Source organism: Ahaetulla prasina, chromosome 8 (genome assembly GCF_028640845.1).
Source record: "Ahaetulla prasina isolate Xishuangbanna chromosome 8, ASM2864084v1, whole genome shotgun sequence".
Classification (NCBI taxonomy): domain Eukaryota; kingdom Metazoa; phylum Chordata; class Lepidosauria; order Squamata; family Colubridae; genus Ahaetulla; species Ahaetulla prasina.
The window spans coordinates 20,664,663-20,686,684 of NC_080546.1; the positions used below are offsets into that span (position 1 = coordinate 20,664,663).

Sequence of the window (22,022 nt, forward strand, 5' to 3'; positions counted from 1 at the left end):
ATTCTAGATGGACTGTGTTTAACAGGGAAAATACAGGTAATCCTTGAGTTACAACCACAATTAAACCCAAAATTTATGTTGCTAAGTGAGACATTTGTTAAGCAAGTTTTGCTCCATTTTACGAATTTTCTTGCCACATTTGTTAAGTGAATCATTGCATTTGTTAAGTTAGCAACAGGGTTGTTAAGTGAATCTGGATTCCCCATTGACTTTGCTTGTCAAAAAGTCGCAAAAACTGATCACATGACTCCAGGACATTACAACTATCATAATATGAGTCAGTTGCCAAGTGTCTGAATTTTGACTTTGCTTGTCAGAAGGTCGCAAAAACTGATCACATTACCCAAGGACCCTGAAACCATCATAAATATGAACCAGGTGCTAAGCATCTGAATTCTGGTCATGTGGCCATGGGGTTGCTGCAATGGTCATAACTGTGAAAAACTGTCACAAGTCACTTTTTTGAATGCCCTTGTAACTTTGAACGGTCACTAAATGAACTGTTGTAAGTCGAGGACTACTTGTACTGATAGAGAATACAAGCAAATAAAGGCAACACAATCGCTTTGTTTATGCAATATTTTTTCTTGAGGTTCTCTTCTTTTAGAAAAATACTAGGCCATTTTAGGAAGACTTTTTTTTTCCTAATCTACTTTTTACCGTCTTCTCAAAGACTGTTCAGTAGTCTCTTTTATACCATGTGGAACACATTTAAATAGTTGACAGATCTAATTCAAAGGTTGGTGTTGCAATCCTTTTAAAATTATTCCCTTTCCAAATACAAGCTGCCCTTATAGCTAGTCTACCAGAGGATGTGCATCTTTCTACCTGCCTGGCAAAATGCTCATATTTTTAATATTCATAAAAGATGATCCTTTCATCAACTTAATCAAATGTTGTTCTCTGCAGAGGCTTCAACAATTGCTTGCGTTACACATGACTGATCAGACTGAGTACTGGAAAGTTAGCATTTCGATGTAAGCTGCCTAGAGTCATTGATTGAGAGGGGCGGCTGTAGAAATTGCATACATACATACATATATGTATATATTAGACACCTTACCTTTGTTAGTGTTTGCACAGGGTTTTTTTATTTAAAAGGAAGCATAAAGAAGTAAATGAAAGGCATAGCCAATATATTAAAATTATTGCAGTTGTTTTAAATTTCTTCCAGGTTGTTATTCTACATTTTGTAGTTATTAAGAGTTCAGAGATGCATAAAACATTTTGAATAATGAATGTTGAACATCTATATTTTGTTGTGAGTAATGTTCATAAGGGCAGGAAGCTATATTTGAAATGAAGTATACATCTGAAATGGGATGCGGTGGCTCAGTGACTAAGATGCTGAGCTTGTTGATCAAAAGGTCAGCAGTTCAGCGGTTCGAATGCCTAGTGCCGCATAACGGGATGAGCTCCCGTTACTTGTCCCAGCTTCTGCCAACCTAGCAGTTCGAAAGCACGTAAAAAATGCAAGTAGAAAAATAGGGACCACCTTTGGTGGGAAGGTAACAGCATTCTGTGCGCCTTTGGCGTTTAGTCATGCCAGCCACATGATCACAGAGACGTCTTCAGACGGCGCTGGCTCTTCGGTTTTGAAACGGAGATGAGCTCTGCCCCCTAGAGTCGGGAACGACTAGCACACATCTGCGAGAGGAACCTTTACCTTTTATACATCTGAAAGTTTTCTCCCTCTTGTTTTTAAGGGTGGAATTAATGGCTTGACAGGAGATCTGGAGTTTGCAGAAAATGGCGGGAACCCCAATGTTCTGTTTGAGATACTAGGGACAAACTATGGAGAGGAACTGAGCAGAGGAATCCGCAAGGTAAAAGTCTTTCTTGTCTTTTTTTGGAAATGTTTCAATAGTGTTAAAGAACATTTTGGCAATAAACAATTGCAATAAATATAACTAACTGACCGGAAAAAATGTTTTTAGGAAAAAAGATTAAAAGTTGCTTTGAAATGTGTTTTGGATGTTTGTTGTTCTTGATAAGATGATCAAAATATCATTAAATTGTTCACAGATCCATCTGTGGAAATATGGCCCTTATGAGTAGTTTCTGGCAAGATGTGGTAAAGACCGCTGTTTAGTATATAGTAATTATGTCCCCCACAATGATATTTTACATTGACATGAACACAAAGTCTTGAACTCAGAGGATGCACGTCTGTTTCAAAATGTTAATTATCGAACGGGAAATCAAGTAGAAAATTAAGTATTTTAGCTTCTCATTTTCTAATAAATGAAGGTACATATTTTGAGAAATTGCTATAATGGGTGACATCTGCTGTTGTTGTTGTTTTTTAAAAAACCATATTGATATTAAATGTATGATGAATTGATCTGTGGGTGGCCTGATGGGCATTCTTTAAGTTTTATATGTGAATAAAAACAAACAAATAAATATGATTTGCATAAGGATTAAATTTCCACTTTCTCCCTGTTCAAATTGTTTCACTCCCTAGAAAAATAGAAAAGAAACTTGGTTCCTCTTAGAGCTGGGATTTTTTAGCTTTTCTTCAGATTAGGCTGCAAAGGCATGAAAAATAAAACTTTGGAGTATTAATTCAGAATAAAAAAAATACTAGTATTTCATTCTGAACAGAATGAAATGAGTTCATTCTGAACTCATTTTTGTTAATGAGTAATCTGAGGTACTGTTGAAATCAAAGAAATGCTAATTGCATGGTTTGGGGTGAATTTCATTCAGAAATCTAAATGTATCTAGTGTGTGCATAAACATTATTATGGTTGGTCACACAGTCAGACAAATGTTCAGACTGGAGTTGGCATTTTTGACCACTTATCAAGTCCTTCCCAAGGACCTGGGATAGGTTGGTGTGGATGTTCGATGGTGTTACCGATCTCATCACAGGATGTAAGTTGTTTCAAGTAAAGCTGCCTTTTGCAATTGACTGATAGTGAATTTGCCAATGCCAACAGTGTTCAAATGGTAATCCAGTTGTTGTGGGATTGCACCCAAACCATCTATTACTATTTATTTTTTTATTTTGTTAAATACATATTAAATAATATATATAAATATAAGCATGAATTGAATACATAAAATGAATACAATTAAAGGGAAGATTAGGATAGGGTTGGTAGGCATGCTGGTGCTCTTATGCACGCCCCCTACACACCTCTTAGGAATGGGGTGAGGTCAACAGTAGACAGTTTTAGGCTAAAGTTTTGGGGATTTTGGGATGAGACCATAGAGTCTGGTAGTGCATTCTAGGCATTAACAACTCTGTTACTGAAGCCATATTTTCTTCAGTCGAGATTGGAGCGGTTCACTTTAAGTTTGAATCTATTGTGTGCTCGTGTATTTAGCTATATGAGAATAATTCTTGGCATTGGTAAGGTAATATTTTTGTTTCTGATTAAGTTGGGATCATGTTACATTTTATTTTTATATATGGAAATGGGACCTTACCTTAGGGTAGGATAAGTTAAAGTCAATCGAGATCAGCTGTATATATTTAACATTTATGCTGTATTAAAAAGGGGACTTATAGCCTTGAGAGATTTCTTGTTTCTTGTCAGCAAGTCTAACTACTAACCTATAAAATTAACGTTTGTTTGTTTGTTTGTTTTTTGCTATACTGTATCTTGTTTTCTAACCACTGACTTAGATGATGTCAAGTTCTATGAAAATCAGGCTGCTATAAGAGCTTGTTAAATGTCAGCCATTTTAAAAAAAAGTTTTCTGTGAAAAAAAGAAATGCTACCTTTTTCTGTTTTTTGGAATTCTAAGTGTCTGAGGAAGCTGTGTGTTTTCAATATCATTTATTGAGACTATTTAGAGATAATTTTAAACTGAGAATGGGTTGAAAAAATATTTTGTTTTTCAAAACACAAATTCATCTTGGATTTGTATTTAAAGGAACACTTTGGAATAAAATGGGCAAAGCAATATTATATATTAGTAAAGCCTTTTTGTCAATGTTCATTTTCATTTCCTAGAAGTAATGTATGTTTTATTGCTTGGTGCCTGATATATAGATAGCATCATGGATATTAAGAAATATATTCCTTTTTCATTTCTCGGTTTCTAATTTTCTACCTCCTTTTGTTCTGTATATTTTTAATGCATTGAAAAATTGTTTGTGTATGTGTATATATAATTTTTGATTAATGAATAAAATATTTCCCTATCCCACTTAATAGATGTAATATGTTATACATATACATATTACATATTTCACTATCCAATTTAATAGAGCAAAATATTATACATATTTAATAAATGTGTATAGATAAGGCTATGAATATAGAATATAGAACATGTATTTTTATATGTTAGAAACTGGCAGCAGATAGTCCTGGTGGAAAGATTGATGAGCAACTATTTATTGCATTTATTTAGATATTTATTGTGTTATCCATTTATGTATAAGATTTGCTCTGATTTCTATCCTGCAATAACAAGTCAGTGGTATACAATCTTTGGTTAATTTGAACTCAATTTATTTAAGTCATTATAATTGGGTGACTTTTACTTATATATCTGATTCTTTGAATACCAGCTATTCAATCTTTACTTACCTATCGTATCTGAAGATATTTAAAAAAATAACTAGGTAAAGAATAATTGCTAATTAGAAGGAACTTTTAATCAGTTCATTCTGGTTAATTTATATCACATTGATATAGAAATAGAGAAAATGATAAAATATCATTATTATTATTATTTATCTTCATTAATTCATTAAACATGAAACTCAGTCAACTGAACATTCAAACATGCATCACAAATACCATTGACTGGTGCTAATGGTTGATACGGGTTGCTGCCAGCATCAACCAAGTACCTTCTTAAGATTTACGATGTTCCAAGTAGCAAAGTTTTTTGCAGTTCTGCTGGTGTTATTGCAGGAAACTGCAATTTATTGATGTATCTTATAAAATTCTTGGACATGGTACCAAGTGCCCCGATACAATGGGTATCACTGTTACATGTTTCATCCATAGCCGTGTAGTTTCGATGGCCAGGTCACGATATTTAATGATTTTTTCCAGTTCTTTTTCTTCGACTCTGGCATCTCCTGGTACCGCGATGTCAATAAATTGTATGTTCGGTTTTCTACAATTGTGATATCTGGTGTGTTGTGTTCCAAGTGATGATGATGATGATTAAATAACACTCCAGAGAGCTAATTCCATAGTTGAATGTTGATAAATGTTGATGTGGAAAACCAATCTTGAGACATTTCCAACACATGCTGAGACTGCAGCATAATGCCAGAAAAAAGTTAATTGTGTTCTCATTCCTTCTAATCCCAAGGCATGTGGGTAACCCACCAGTTTCTACTATCATGCTAACCAACCTTCCCTCAGGTAGCAGATGGCTACCCCAGAATATGCTGCATATGGCAGGTACTTGGAATGCAGAAAGTTAACTGTTGCCAGTTCATTGATTAATCCAAGCCACATGTCTTTGGGGCCTTAGCACTTAGTAGTTAGAATGCAGTACTGCAGGCTACTTTTGCTGATTGCTGGCTGCCTGCAGTTCGGCAGCTCGAATCTCACCATGCTCAAGGTTGACTCAGCCTTCTATCAGGGGTGAAATCTAAAAATTTTCCCTACCGGTTCTGTGGGCATGGCTTAATTGGTGGGCATGGCTTGGTGGTCAGATGGCTGGGTGGGCGTGGCCAATAACAATAAATAATAAAAATAATAAAAAAAGTATAAAAAAACAATAAGAGGTACCAAAAACCAACTTTCACACTTTTTTTTTTGTTTGTTTACATTTATACCCCGCCCTTCTCCGAAGACTCAGGGCGGCTTACAGTGTATAAGGCAATAGTCTCATTCTATTTGTATATTTTTACAAAGTCAACTTATTGCCCCCCCAACAATCTGGGTCCTCATTTTACCTACCTTATAAAGGATGGAAGGCTGAGTCAACCTTGGGCCGGGCTCGAACCTGCAGTAATTGCAGGCTACTGTGTTCTTAATAACAGGCTTTACCAGCGTGAGCTAAACCGGCCCTTCTTTACACACACAACACAACTGACTCACACACAATGTAAAAGCAGCTGCACTTCACACTTCACATAGCCACAAAAAGCTCAAAAACCAACTTTCACACTTTACACACACACAACTAACACACACACACACACACACACACACAATACAGCTTTCTGAGATTTTGTGTGTTTGTGTAGTTAGAGTGAAACACTACAGAAACACACCAAATCTCAGAAAGCTGCACAAATATTTTATTTTATTTTATTGTGGACTTCAAATCTCAGAGTTCCTCAGCCAGCAAAGCCAGCCAGTTGATCACCGAGGAAATAGATTAGCTGAGTGATTGATTCTGTCTGGCTGAAACTGAAAGAGAGCCATGCGTTCCTCAGTAATCAGGTAAGTGCCTTAGAATCTCTACTCTTACTTGTAGAAAACATGTTTTCTACAAGTAAGAGTACAAGTAAGGTTCTGCTGTTTTTTACTTTTAAAGGCCTGTTTCGGCTGAAGCAAAACCGGCTTTTAAAAGTAAAAAAAAAACCTCTGCAGATGGTGCGGCTCAGCAGAGGCGGAGGGGGGGGCAGGGATTTTTGCTACCGGTCCTCCGAACCAGCAGCCGCCATCGCTACCGAATCGCGCGATCCCCTCCGATCTGGGAGCATTTCATCCCTGCCTTCTATCCTTCTGAGGTCTTTAAAATGAGGACCCAGATTGTTGGGGGCAATATGCTGACTTGGTAAACTGCTTAGAGAGACCTGCAAAGCACTGTGAAGTGATATATAAGTCTAAGTGCTATTGCTATCTACAGAAGGAATGTTTACTTGCCTTTTTGAATTCCAAAAGTGAGAGTTTATTCATTAGTGAATACGTCAATAGAAAATGTCATAATGTTTTGACATTGTTAGATGGCATTTGGCATTTGCTCTCTGTGTCTCTATGTTTACTTTTCATACAGCAGTAAGCCGCCTGTCTCCAATCCTTCCATTATGACTTTGAAGAACAAGTCTTAACAAGATTACAGATAAACAACTATGGGGGAAAAATTAAACATTAGCATCATTTCAGAAAGCAAAACAAAGAAAAAGGAAACAAAACAAACACAATACATCCTTCTTCGTTTTAGCATTTTCTAAAAATGCAGTGATGAAGGATATTCTCTTCTATATCCGCTGATTTTTCTTTCCTGAAGTTATTCATTGTTATTTATTTACCACTCCATAAATACCAATGAAAGGGGATCTATTTGTAATAAGAGATTGAAAATTATAAGGCATTTGATGGTGCTGCCAAATTTGTCAGAATCCCGGGCAAATGGCCTTAAATATCCCCTAAATCCGTGATGGCGAGTCATGCAGAGCCCTTTTTGTGGGCACACGCGCCACTGCCAGCTGCTCTTCTGGTTTCCGCCGCACACAGCGGCCAGCTGATATATGTAGGCACCAACAATAAATACCTGAAAATGGCCTGAAAAGTGGCCAAAAAACAGGCCGTCTTCCACATCATTTCTCTTTTTTGAAAAGTGGCCATTTTCCAAAAAACAGTCTGAAAACAGCCCAAAAAACAGCCAAAAAACAGGCATGCACGCACCAGCAAGCTGGTGTTCAGGTTTCTGGCATTCTGGCGCTCACACATGCACATGCACCAGACGTGGGTTTCAGCAGGTTCTGACCAGTTCTGGAGAACCGGTAGCGGAAATTTTGAGTCGTTCGGAGAACCGGTAGTAAAAATTCTGACTGGCCCCGCCCCCATCTATTCTCTGCCTCCCAAGTCCCAGCTGGTTGGGAAGAAATGGGGATTTGCAGAATCCTTCCCCTGGAGTGGGGTGGGAATGGAGATTTTACAGTATCCTTCCCAGCCACGCCCACCAAGCCTTGCCCACCAAGCCATGCCCACTAAGCCATGCCATGCCCACCAAGCCACACCCACAGAACCAGTAGTAAAAAAATTTGAAACCCACCACTGACATGCACACACGTTCCGGTTTGGGCACTCGGTGTTGAAAAGGTTCGTCATCACTGCCCTAAACTGTTGTAGAAAAAATGGAAAGACAGACATTCCATAGGTTGCTTTGAATTCCGAGTGATGATAATTGAAGCCACCTTTTCACTTAGCTGGTTTGTTATTCTATTATCACTACCTTTTTTAATATTTTTATTTTATTTCTCTTGTTTCCATGTTGTAAATCATTTGTAAACCACCCAAAGACGCTGGAGCCAGTGGCTTATAAATTTAAATAATAACGACCATCTGACCTTCCTTTAAGACAGGGGTTTCCAACCTTGTCAACTTTAAGACTTGTGGACTTCAGCTGGCTGAGGAATTCTGGGAGTTGAAGTCCACAAGTCTTAAAGCTGACAAGGTTGGAGATCCCTGCTTTACGAGACCTATATCGCACTGAATTTGGACCCTTTTCCTGCCTAGCACCACCAAAGAAGACAACTGAGAGAAATCAAAGCATGTCAAGGAGATACTTTCCTTCTGATCAGAGGATTCCTCTTAAGCCCAATAGTGTCTTGAAATAACAGGGTTTATTTTTCCTAAGAGAGAATAAAATCCATTCACGTAACCAGGGAAGAGAACAGCTATTCTTTCTCCCTAAAGCCCCACAAAACATAAAAAATCAATGCTATGCAGTATCTGCATAGGCCACTTCTGGATCACCCTGGGGTGCTATGAATTGTTGGAAACTGCTGGATATTTATGGTCTCTGAAAGATATTTCAGAGAGTGGAAAAAATAGAAAAATAACCTTTTTAAGATCCTGACTTTATACAATCTTTGACTTTGTACAAACTTTATAGTTTATAATGTGTATCCTTGCCATCATTTGGTAGAGTTTGATGGCTTGCCTAAGGACAGTTTCAAAACTGCAAATCTCAGTGGGTTGTTTTTTTTTAAAAAAATAATTTTGATTTCCCTCGTCCTAACTGTCAAGATTCCTGGCCTGGACTTGATGGTAAATCTCAGAAATGTCACTTCGTGGCTCACTTACATTGCTTGGCTTCACTTGGAAGTCTCAGTTAGATTAGTATCTCTGTTGTAGAGAATAACAAAGTGATACCAAATTATTAATTTCCCACTGTCAGTGAGAAGATGCAACTTCAGGGGCATTAAACTTGGATTTATTTCTCTCGTCCTTCTGAATTACAGGTGGACCTCAACTTACAACAGTTTATTTAGTGACCGTTCAAAGTTATAACAGCCCTGAAAAAATGGCTTCTTTCTGTTTTTCACACTTACAACTGTTGCTGCGCCGCCACGGTCATGTGATCAAAATTCAGACGCTTGACTCTATTTATGATGGTTGCAATGTCCCAGGGTCATGTGATCACCTTTTGCAACTTTCTTATAAGCAAAGTCAATGGGGAAGTCAGATTCACTTAACAATTGTGTTACTAACCTCACCACTGCAATGATTCACTTAACAACTGTGGAAAGAAAGCTTATAAAATGGGGCAAATTCACTGAGCAAATATTTCACTTAACAATAGAAATGTTGAGCTCAATTATGGTCCTAAGTCAAGAACTACTCGTAATTGGTATTTTGTTCAGCTCTTGAGGGTTTTGAAACTAGGTGGTTGGTGCTAAGGTGGTCTTCTGTGGATGGGCAGTTGCTGGTCTTCACCTTAACCTTCACTCTGAGTCTTACTATGGTCCACATGTCATGTTCCTATAGTTTTCGAGATCCAAATTTAGGGAATAGGTTTGCATTGTGTCTATCAGTTATGGAGACATAATTGAGCCATCAATGTATGTTTAAAGTCATATCTGTACTGAGCCTGGCAGGGTTTGATGTGAACAGTGTCAGAGCTGAAATGTGATTAGTAATAAAGGAGACTGGGGTGTGATTTAGGAACAGGAAACATTAAGGAAAAAGAGCTTTTCTACAAAAATACTTACACTGTACAGGCTATCTGTAGGGACTGAGAATCTTCCACCATCTTATCAAATACTTTTAATTGTGCTTTTGTAGAAGCAAGATAGCATAGTTGATCAGGTCCTCAAATAATTATTTTTACCACCTTTCATATCCATATCTACAACAATGTCACTGTCACATCTTTTTTTAAAAACAACCAGTTAAAATTATGCAGAAGAACCATTTACACACCAAATATAATCATCCGTTTCCACCCATTGTTATATTATGGGATAAATTATTTCCTTTTCTTGGATTTTTTAATGCTTCTAGACATTTATAATATCCTGTTCCTATTGGAATATCTGAGTTGACTAGCACTTGTTAAGTTTGGAATTCCTACTTGTGTTGGTCAGTGAAAAGCAAATGAAACTGAGATGACTGGGTCATTGTAAGCATGTCAATAGCTATTTGAGGAAACACACTTCGTTATTTGAAAACCATGGTCTTGTGATTACCACTGTTGTTTGACCTTGAATGGCAATCATTGAAAGATTCGTTCTGTTGCTGCTCTTGGTAGAAGGGACACCTGGATTATGGACTGTGCTGTGAATGAACGGAAGTAGTGAATTTGTGATTATTATGCTCCACGCTGATTGAGGGCACTTCATTAAACCTTGTTTCAATGCTTTGACACTGGTAACTGATTGGTAGTCAATTCTACTACTGTACATACTGTATGTAAGGAAGGATTTTAAAATCGTCTTAGGAGCAAGCAGTCAATGGAGATGGATAAAAATACTGATTTTGTTTAGGTTTATCTTTAAACTATAGATATTTTTATAATCTTGTTTGATAATGATGGTTCTTTTGAATTAATGATTGGATTATTGGGTTTGTTTAAGACTAAAGAAATATTGTATATGTTGTTAAATTTAGAGTTAGATATTGATTTTATTGTGTTTAACTTACAGTAAGATATTACCTGATTATATATTTGTATCTGTACTGAAGAATGTAGGAAGCCTTTCCATCCCCATTTTTTTCTTTTCACATTTTAATCTTTTCCTCTTTTGAATTTTCTTCCCCTGCTTTTTTTTTTTTTGATAATTATTTGAATTTTAACTTTCTTGAAGTTTAATAAAGCTCTATTTTAAAAAAAATACTGATTTGTTTCAGCAACATCAATGCACCATTGTTGTTGTTTTTTTAGTAACATATATAACATACAGTGGAGGGGTGCGGTGTCCTAGAAGTGGACCTCTCACCTCACAATCAGGAGGCTGTGAGTTCAATCCTAGGTAGAGGCAGATATTTCTCTCTCTAGGCACACACTGGGAATATATTTGCTGGGGAAAAACTCTGCATTGGCGACAGGAAAGGCATCTGGCCATTAAAACACTCTGCTAGCTCCATTCAGTTGCCCAAACTTCTCCCCATAAGGGATTATGGGGTCAGTAAATGAAAATGATGATATATAACACATGGCAGGTATAATTCATTTTTCCTACTCAAAATTCTGAATGCTGAATTTATATGCTATGGATCAGGGATTGTATTCACTTACCTTCGGTAGTGGTTCGCAAATGTGAGTGTGTGCAGAGCATCAAAAATGTGGATAAATGGGATGTGATTACATCTGGGCAGTTGGGCAGAGCCTCCTGCAGCTGCCGCTACAGGTTCGCCAGAAACAGATAGAACCGGCTGAATACCACCACTGCTGTGGATTCTATGAAAATCTCAGTATATAAATTGGATGGTGACAATCCTTAAAACTTTTGAGTGCCACTCTATCATTGTATTATTAGCCAGAATGCAAATCTCATGAGATTTGGTTATCACACAAACTCGTCTCCAAGAAAGCCAAAATCTGTGAGGCTCTCACAAGAGAGTTTATTGTTGCTGTTGTATTAAATCTCATAGGATGAATGCTATTGAAAAAGACCAACTATTTCTAAATTTTAAAAAGCAAAAAAAAAAGGGGGGGGCGGTATGCAGGAGATGACAGAGGTAATTTGAGTAATGAGCCAATTCTGCACAAAGAAAGGGTTTGGCGTTTCTTTTTTTGCTTCTTGTTTTAATTTGCCATGATCATACTGAACTGATGGTGCTCTTTCTTCTGTAATTATGAAGGATGAGCCAATCTTTGACAATGTAAGTGAATGCTGCCAATTTCAATGCTGTTAGATTTAAGCTGGAATATCATGGCATGCAAAGTTGCAAAATAGCATAATAGATTATTATGAACACCAATTTTACAACCCATTAGGTAAAGCTGAGTTTTTCAGCTGCTATTGGGGCCTGGTGGCACAGTGGTTAGAAAGCACTGCTGCAGGCTACATCTGCTGACTGCCAGCTGCCAACAGTTCGGCAGTTCGATTTTCACCGGCTCATGGCTGACTCAGCCTTCCATCCTTCCAAGTTTGGTAAAATGAGAACCCAGATTGTTGGAGGAAATATGCTGACTCTGTAAACCACTTAGAAAGGGCTGTAAAGCGCTGCAAAGTGGTATATAAGTCTAAATTCTATTTCTAGTATAAAGATTACACCTGTGAATGAAAAGAAATTAATAGTCTTCTTTAGTTTTTATTTGTTTGTTTGTTTGTTTGTTTGTTTGTTTTAGAGTATTTCTTTATCACCCTAATCACTGTACAATGTACAACGAGGAAACCTTAATACTGTACATCTACATTAATATAAAACAAGAACCAGATGGTGGATGTTTTAAGTTTTACTATTTTTATCTGTTCTCAGTTACTGTAACCACTAAGTGGGCCTTTTATTGTAATGGATATGAATGTGATAGATGGATAGCCCTTGACAACGCACTATGGGACATTGTTTTACCATTGAAAAACACTAGCTTCTCCAAATAACAGAACAATCGGAGTCAGGCATAGATTTGAAAGGAACATGTTCTGCTTGTGGGCTTCCAAAATGTCTACCTTTTGATCCACAGCTATCTTTACCTTTTAGGGAGTAGACTTTCCAAAGACCTTCCCTAGAGATCTGGAGTGGAACCAGCTGATTCATCCTTGGTAAGGAAGTCCCTTGCCAAATCCATAACATATAATCCTTATGAGGGGTCTTTGGTGCACTGATGATGTTACTCAGTTTGGGTAATGAAATTTCTGCAAGAAAACAAGCAAGCTCAGAGAGCACCAAAGACCCCTCATGTCAACCCTGAGCTACAAATATTCTCCTTTATTAGTATATAATCCTTAATCTTCAACCTTAATTTGGAATGAGCCTCTGATTTAATAGTCTACAAATCATCTGAGAAGCTAACTGGTTAAGAAAAGCCCTTGGAAATTCTCTTCAGTTTTAACATAATCATGAGCATTATAGGCCTTCTGCTGCAAAGCTCCCATCAGCAGATAAATCTATCAATCCAATTCTGCTCCCATTGCTTCAACTCAATATTGCTGTACCTCCAACTCCTGTGGACAATCAGAAGACCAGCATAGTCTAGACATCTTTTTGCTTTAATTCTTTTGCTTGGATTCTCTTGAATTTGCTTGAATTCTCTCTGATTGGAAAGGTCAAATTAAGATAATGGCCAAGTGGTTTTATTTGGATACCTGGGGAAGTTTGATTATGTAACTCATAAGGAAATTGAGATTAGAATATTATCCCACCTATTCAGTGGTGGGATTCAAGTAATTTAACAACTGGTTAATGATTTCTTCCAACAACCAGTTTGCCAAATGGCTCAGAAAGTTAACAACCGGTTCTCCCGAAGTGGTGCGAACTGCCTGAATCCCACCACTGCATCTATTTGTACTTACATCCAGTGGTGAAATCCTCTGCGGATTGCCACTGGTTCGCTGTCTGTGAATGCGCGGTACATGCCAAAAGCACACTGCATGTGCTTTTTAAGACTTTTTAAGTAGTAAGTAGTAACTTTAAGGTAAGTAGAACAGCAAGGCAGGGGGGACAGCTGTGCCGTGCGATTTAGCTTTGCTAGAAAGCAGGATTTCCTGCTTTCTAGTGAATATAAACCCCTTTTGGTTGGATTTTATGTTGAGACACAATATGGAAATGGCATGAATAGATCCAATGTTATGATGGTTTTTCTGGCAGTCATTTAGCAAATCATGGCAGTCATAAGTGAATCACACAATTGTTAAGCAAATCCAGCTTCCCCAGTGGGAGTTTTTTGACAGAAATTTTGGCAAACCAGGTTGCAAATTGTAATCATATATATAATAGGATGTTATAACCAATTGATCTGGTTGCCAAGTGCCCAAATTCTAATCTCATAACCCCAGATTGGTGTGATGGTCAAAAGTGTGAGTAAAGGTCACAACTCGCTTTTTCCAGGGTCATCATGACTTTGAATAGTGGTACAGTGGCCTAGAGGTGGAGCTCTCGCCTTCAGTTAGAAGGCTGTGAATTTGATCCTAAGTAGAGGCAGATATTTCTCTCTCTGAATACACTGAAAATATATCGGCTGAAAAAAAATTCCTCATTGGTGCCAGGAAGGGCATCCAGCCAATAAACACTCAGCCCCATTCAGTTGCCCAGACTCCACCCTGCAAGGGATTATGTGGTCATTAAAAGAGGAGGATGATCATAACTTTGAATCATTGTTAAACAAATAGTCACAAGTCAAAGGTTACCTGTAGTTTTATAGTCTCACACCTCCTGTGAAGTCTTTGGATTAGGTGATCCATCAGTATAAAATTGAATACTGTCAGTACAGATCTCCTAAGCCCTGCATCCTCCCAGGTATTCAAAAGCTCATGCCCTGTTTCTCCTTCAAATGAGCATGTATGCAAAATTGGTTGTGGGTTGCTCACTCCAAATTAATCATTGTGTTTTCTAGGTTAATTGTTTCCATATTTTGTTTTTATTATTGCAGCCTCCCAGAGCTCTCCAGAGTTGGCAGCCCTGCAAGTATGAATTATGAATAAAAATAAATTTGAAAGTTTACACAAAGGGCTAAGTCATAAATCATGGGTTATAGACTATGACAGCATAGTAGGGTGTGTGAATCCAACCACAGATAGCTTCCCCAACCTTTCGTTCTGCCTTCCCCAAGCTAAAAGCTTAGGAGTTTCTGCAGCTTTCTTAACTTAGTGTTCTTCAGAGGCATTGGGAATTGAAATTTAAAAATCCCAGGCAGGCATGTGTTGAAGTCCAATATATCAGGAGGCCACTGGGTCAGAATAGAAACTATTAGAAATAAATTGAGAAAGTGGAAGGAGAGAAATTATAAATTTGTCTCAAAGCTTTTTAGCCATTATTTGTGTAGTAAACGTGTTTTCCTTTTATAGTTTAAGGAAAAGGAAAATAATTATGATTGAATTGGGCAGATGTAGAGGAACCTGTTTTGCCAAGAGTATCATGGAAAGTCTAAAAAATTACAGGATAAAACATTTCCACCAGATACTATTACATCATTCAAATCCATATATTTTTTTGTCTCAGAGAACTCTGACTTTTACCAGAATGCCAGACTGATCTAAAGGTTGAAAATTAAGGAATGTACCAGGTTGGCAGCATCTAGCAATCTTTGACTGATTTCAGAAATCTAAACAGAGAAGTAAGGAAATCTCAGGGTTTTTATCTTAGACTGGGAAATCAAACACTCATCCTGGAAGAAAACAATGAAGAAAACAGTCTTTTCCATACTGTTGCCAAGATGACTGCAAATATATCCACGAATTCACCAGCAACTGAGCTCTAACAGCCATGTTCCTCCATATTTCCCACCTTAAATAGGAGTAGGATTATATATTTTTTAATTTTGTCACAATAGTATACACAAGCATCAACATAAAACAACACATCATATAAGCATACATATGAGCAAAAGTATGCAATAACTATATTAATTTGATATAATGAAAGGAAACAATAGGACAGGAACGGTAGGCACTTTTGTGCTCTTATGCATGCCCCTTATAGTCCTCTTAGGAATGGGGTGAGGTCAATAGTAGACAGTTTTTGGTTAAAGCTTTTAGGATTTTGAAAAGAAACCACAGAGTCAGGTAGTGTGTTCCAAGCATTAACAACTCTGTTACAAAGGTCATATTTTCTGCAATCAAGGTTGAAGCGGTTAACATTAAGTTTAAATCTATTGTTTGCTCTTGTATTATTGCGATTGAAGCTGAAGTAGTCTTTAACAGAAAGGACATTGCAATAGATGATTCTATGTGTTAAACACAGGTCTTGTCGGAGTCGGTTAAATTCTAAGTTTTCTAATCCCAGGATTTCAAGTCTGGTAGTATAAGGTATTTTGTTGTTTTCAGAGGAGCAGAGAATTCTTCTTGTAAAATATTTCTGGACGCGTTGTATTAATGTCAGAGATGTGGTATGGGTTCCAGACAGGTGAGCTGTATTCAAGAATAGGTCTAGCAAATGTTTTGTATGCTCTGGTTAGTAGTGTAGAGTTTTTGGAAAAGAAGCTACGCAAAATTAGGTTTACAACTCTTAGAGCCTTTTTTGCTATGTAGTTGCAATGGGCTTTGGCACTTAGATCATTTGATATGAAAACTCCAAGGTCTTTAACAGGGTGGGGGTCATCTATAAGGTAATGTCCATCAACTTTGTACTTAGTGTTTGGGTTCTTTTTTCCAATATGTAAGACTGAGCATTTGCTGGTTGAGATTTGAGATATTCTATGCTGTGTTGCCATTTTGCGCAAAGTAGAATTTTGTTGTTGATTTGACCGACATGACACACACACACACAAATATTTGCAGAAGTGAAGATTTCCTGTAAAGGACTGAAACCCCTTTCAGCTTCCCAGTTAACCTGCTCATTTGAGTTCAGCAGTGAAACAGACACTAGGACTAATATTCCATGGCAAAACTGGCTGAGCTGCCAACAGTGAGGTTTAAAACAGCATAGAGAGAGGTCAATATTGTGAAATACTGACATGCCCTCCTAATTGCTCTGCATACCAGGGAATGAACTTAACCAGGCAGTTACATTAAGTGAAGCTAGCTATTGTCGGGGCTTCTAGATAAAATGTGTCTGATTTAGTAAAGAAAAACATGTCTATCACAGAGTTTATAAAATTCACTTCTCCACCACCCTGGCCCACAAGAATCTTTGGGAATATGAACTTTTACGTATCTGCTTTATAGATATTTATACTATTTATATTTATAGATATTTCTACTATTGACCTCACCCCATTCCTAAGAGGTCTGTAAGGGGCGTGCATAAGAGCACAAGCGTGCCTACCATTCCTGTCCTATTGTTTCCTTTCATTATATCCAATTAATATAGTTATTATATACTCATACTTACATATATGCTTATATATTGTATAGTTATTACATGCTTATGCTTATATATATTGTGTGACAAAATAAATAAATAAATAAAAATAAATAAAAATTTATTCTCATATACATTTATCATCAATGAAGTGCATTTTCTTTTTACACTTCCCTCCATCTTCCTTTTGTAATTCGTATAATTAATTAATTGTATAATGTTATTTTTTGACTTTCTTTGAGGTGCAACTCAGGTAGGTGGATGGAAATTTGTTACAGGCAGCTGAAAATTATTACAATAAATCTATACAACATGTTTGAAGTTACGGGGGAAACCTAAAGATTACTAGATTGTTACTAGAACAGTGGAAAGTGTTGCTTCAGAAAAAAAAAGTTCTATTTAGAACTATCCCAGGATACCCATAGACACACACACACACATACATTCCAGAAGCCATATTCCCAGAAAGGACATTGGCCCAGAACAACAAAAAAAGAACTGTTAATTACGTCTACTGATTAAAATTAATTGCCTATAAACTAAGGTACTTACTTTACAAAATTAATTGTGCCTTATTTCAAGATATCATCCATTCTCATTCATCTATAGGTAGTTCTCCACTGATAACAGTTCACTTAGTGACCGTTCAAAATTGCAACAGCACTGGAAAAAGTGACGTATGATCATTTTTCACACTAATGACCATCGCAGCATCTCCATGGTCACATGATTTACATTCAGATGCTTGGCAACTGACTCATACAGTATATATGACGTTTGCAGTGTCTTCTGGGATCCCTGGGATCACTCTTTGCAAACTTCTGACAAGCCAAGTCAATGGGGGAAACTAGATTCACTTAACTACCACGTTACTAAATAACTGCAGCGATTCACTTAACAAATGTGGCGGGAAAAGTCGTTAAATGGACCCGTGCCCCTCCTGGCTGGTGCTGGCCACTCAGGAGGTGACACGAGGCTGGCTCCAGGCGATTACGACTGCTTCCCTGGTGGAGGGTGTCTTTCCGGCCGCCTTGAAAGAGGCGGTGGTGAGACCCCTCCTCAAGAAGCCTTCCCTGGACCCGGCTGTTTTAGCTAATTATCGTCCGGTCTCCAACCTTCGCTTTGCGGCGAAGGTTGTAGAGAGTATGGTGGCATATCAGTTTCCCTTACACCTGGATGAAACTGTCTATCTAGACCCGTTCCAGTCCGGTTTCCGGCCCGGTTACAGCACGGAGACGGCTTTGGTCGCGTTGGTGGATGATCTCTGGAGGGCCAGGGATAGGGGTTGTTCCTCTGCCCTGGTCCTATTAGACCTCTCAGCGGCTTTCGATACCATCGACCATGGTATCCTGCTGCGCCGGTTAGAGGCATTGGGAGTGGGAGGCACTGTTTATCGGTGGTTCTCCTCCTATCTCTCCGACCGGTCGCAGACGGTGTTGACAGGAGGGCAGAGGTCGGCCCCGAGGCGCCTCACTTGTGGGGTGCCGCAGGGGTCGATCCTCTCGCCCCTTCTGTTCAACATCTACATGAAGCCGCTGGGTGAGATCATCAGTGGTTTCGGTGTGAGGTACCAGCTGTACGCTGATGACACCCAGCTGTACTTTTCCACACCGGGCCACCCCAATGAAGCTATCGAAGTGCTGTCCCGGTGTTTGGAAGCCGTACGGGTCTGGATGGGGAGAAACAGGCTCAAGCTCAATCCCTCCAAGACGGAGTGGCTGTGGATGCCGGCATCCCGGTACAGTCAGCTGAGTCCGCGGCTGACTGTCGGGAGCGAGTCATTGGCCCCGATGGAGAGGGTGCGCAATTTGGGCGTTCTCCTGGATGCACGGCTGTCTCTAGAAGATCATTTGACGGCCGTCTCCAGGAGAGCGTTCTACCAGGTTCGCCTGGTGCGCCAGTTGCGCCCTTTTCTAGACCGGGATGCCCTATGCACGGTCACTCACGCACTCGTGACGTCTCGCCTGGATTACTGCAATGCTCTCTACATGGGGCTCCCCTTGAAGGGCATCCGGAGGCTGCAGTTAGTCCAGAATGCGGCTGCGCGGGTGATAGAGGAGCCCCGTGCCTCCCGTGTGATACCTATCCTGCGCAGACTGCACTGGCTACCTGTGGCCTTCCGGGTGCGCTTCAAGGTTTTGGTGACCATCTTCAAAGCGCTCCATGGCATAGGGCCGGGCTACTTACGGGACCGCCTGCTGCTACCGAATACCTCTCTCCAACCCGTGCGCTCTCATAGAGAGGGACTCCTCAGGGTGCCGTCAGCGAGGCAATGTCGTCTGGCGGCGCCCAGGGGAAGGGCCTTCTGTGGGGCTCCCACCCTTGGAACGAACTACCCCAGGACTTCGTCAGCTTCCGGACCTTCGGACCTTCCGCCGCGAGCTTAAAACACACTTATTTATTTGCGCAGGACTGAGTTAGATTTTAAATTTACGGGTTTTAAACTGGGTTTTATTTTTTATATTTTTAAATATTTGGCGTTTAGAATAAGTTTTTTAATTGTTTTTTACTCTGTATTTATGTGTTTTTAAGTGCCTGTTAACCGCCCTGAGTCCCTCGGGAGATAGGGCGGTATATAAATATGATTAAATAAAATAAAATAATAAATAATAAAACTCACTTAACAAATTTCTCACTTAGCAACATAAATTTTGAGCTCCACTGTGGTCTTAAGTCATGGAGAACTTATGTACAAAGTACTCTCAGCTTGTACACAGGCACAGTGAACACAGAATCTCTTACCTATTCCCTTCCGGGGGAAACATGAAAAATAAAAAGAAACGGCATGGAAATGGAGAAATGAAATGGGATAATAACCACAAGAATGAAAGGTAGAGGCAAAACTGGAGGTAATCAGGGACAGAAATCATCTCCAAAAGGATAGGACAAGAAGCAATGGGTGGAAACTAATCAAGGAGAGAAGCAACCTAGAACTAAAGAGAAATTTCCTGAAAGTTAGAACAATTAATCCGTGGAACAACTTGCCTCCAGAAGTTGTGAATGCTCCAACACTGGAAGTTCTTAAGAAAAGTTTGGATAACCATTTGTCTGAAGTGATGTAGGATTTCCTGCCTAAGCAGGGGGTTGGATTAGAAGACCTCCAAGATCCCTTCCAACTCTGTTATTCTATTCTATGAATTAAAATCAGTAGGCGTTATTTTAGAAGATCCATACTTTTCAGCATGAATGTCTGCAATCATTTGCATCTCCTCTTCACTCCTTTACTTTACACAGTTCCTCCTACATATCAACAAATGCAGCCTATCTCCCTTCCCTTCTCAGGCAATTAATTATTTGGAGAAAGAACTATTTCATCCTACAGGTAAATAAGGCATTAGACTGCACTAGAATGGGAAGTGCATCTAATTTGTTCTCTTATTCATTTACTAACCAAAATGTATATCTTGTCAAGCTCCCGAGGCTCTTTTTCTTAACAGCAAATGCCATCTAAGTGATCTTAAACCAGCTTAGGTCAAATTGAAAAAGCTTGTTCTCCGTGCAGGCAGAATGAAAAATGGATGAGTGAAAAGATGGAGCAAAATCTACTTGTGTCGCTTTGACTGCCTTTGTGAATAATTAAAATTTCAGAGCTGGTCACATATATCATGTGTAGCTTTCACAGTTTCCTTAGACATTTTCAATTGTGGGACTATTTTTTTTTTAAAAAAGTTCAAGTATCCGCACCATGCTTGGAAAATCAACTCAGCCAAGGATCTATTTGTTTGTTTGTTTGTTCGTTCTTTCATTAAATTTATTTGCCACTCATCTCACCACAAGGTGACTCTGCGTGACTTACAAATTAAAAGCAATAAAGCTATACTCCTTATAAAGAAGCCTGTGGAGAGCCTGAAGGTGACTCAAAGTAAGAGCACCAAAAGCTGAAGAAGAAAGATTGTGCTAGAGGTCTCAATGGAGTCTATAATGGAGTGACCTAACTCCAGTTTCTAAAACACATTTACATTATAATTATTTAAAAGCTACAGAGATCCTTGGAGCAGCAGAGTAATTAGACTTCCTGGTGAGTGTTCATATGACCCAAGGCATGAATAAGGGGAAATGGAAAGAAATAAGTACCAGGATTTAAAAATAATCCACAATAAAAAAAAAAAAAGTTGCTAAGAGTTTGGACTATGAAAATTTATTTTTTATTTCTATTTTATCTTATTTGTCAAGAACGTATTAGGTGATAAATACAAGTATAAGCATGAATTGAATACATAAAATAGAAACCAATAGAGGAAACATTAGGACAGGGACTGTTAGATTCGGGCAATAAAGAGGCAGGAGACCAGTGAGTGACAACAGCTCTTTAGTTTATAGTGAACCCAGCGAAAACATCCGGCAAAAATCCCTCCTTATATACAGTTCTGGCTGAGGCGTGAACCAATCAGCAACGTGTTTGTTCCCGCCCAAAATTCCCTCCAAAAGTTTAAAGATACATTACAGGGACGGTAGGTATGCTGGTGCTCTTATGCACCAGCATGCCTACAGACCTTACAGACCTCTTAGGAATGGAGTGAGGTCAACAGTAGACAGTCTTAGGTTAAAATTTTGGGGGTTTTGGAATGAAACCACATAGTCAGGTGGTGCATTCCAGGCATTGACCACTCTGTTGCTGAAGTCATATTTTCTGCAATTGAGTTTGGAGTGGTTCACTTTAAGTTTGTATCTGTTGTGTGCTTGTGTATTGTTGTGGTTGAAGTTGAAGTAGTCATTGACAGGTAGGAGGACATTGTAGCAGATAATTTTATGAGCTATGCTTAGGTCATACCGAAGGTGGTGTAATTCTGCATTTTCTAAACCCAGAATTTCAAGTCTGGTGGCATAAGGTATTTTGTTGTGACCAAAAGAGTGGAGGACTCTTCTTGTGAAATATTTCTGGACACGTTCAATTGTATTAATGTCCAATATGTACTGCGGGTTCCAGACAAATGAGCTGTACTCGAGAATTGGTCT

General features: G+C 38.7%; 1 protein-coding gene across 1 annotated transcript in view; it reads left to right on the forward strand.

Annotated features, from left to right (window-relative positions):
* GRID2 (glutamate ionotropic receptor delta type subunit 2) overlaps positions 1 to 22,022 on the forward strand; it is a 1,015,350-nt gene that overhangs the window by 600,998 nt on the left and 392,330 nt on the right. The window contains exon 6 of the mRNA XM_058193169.1: positions 1,707 to 1,826. Coding sequence (XP_058049152.1) covers positions 1,707 to 1,826 — 120 coding nt within the window. The remainder of the gene's footprint in view (positions 1 to 1,706; positions 1,827 to 22,022) is intronic.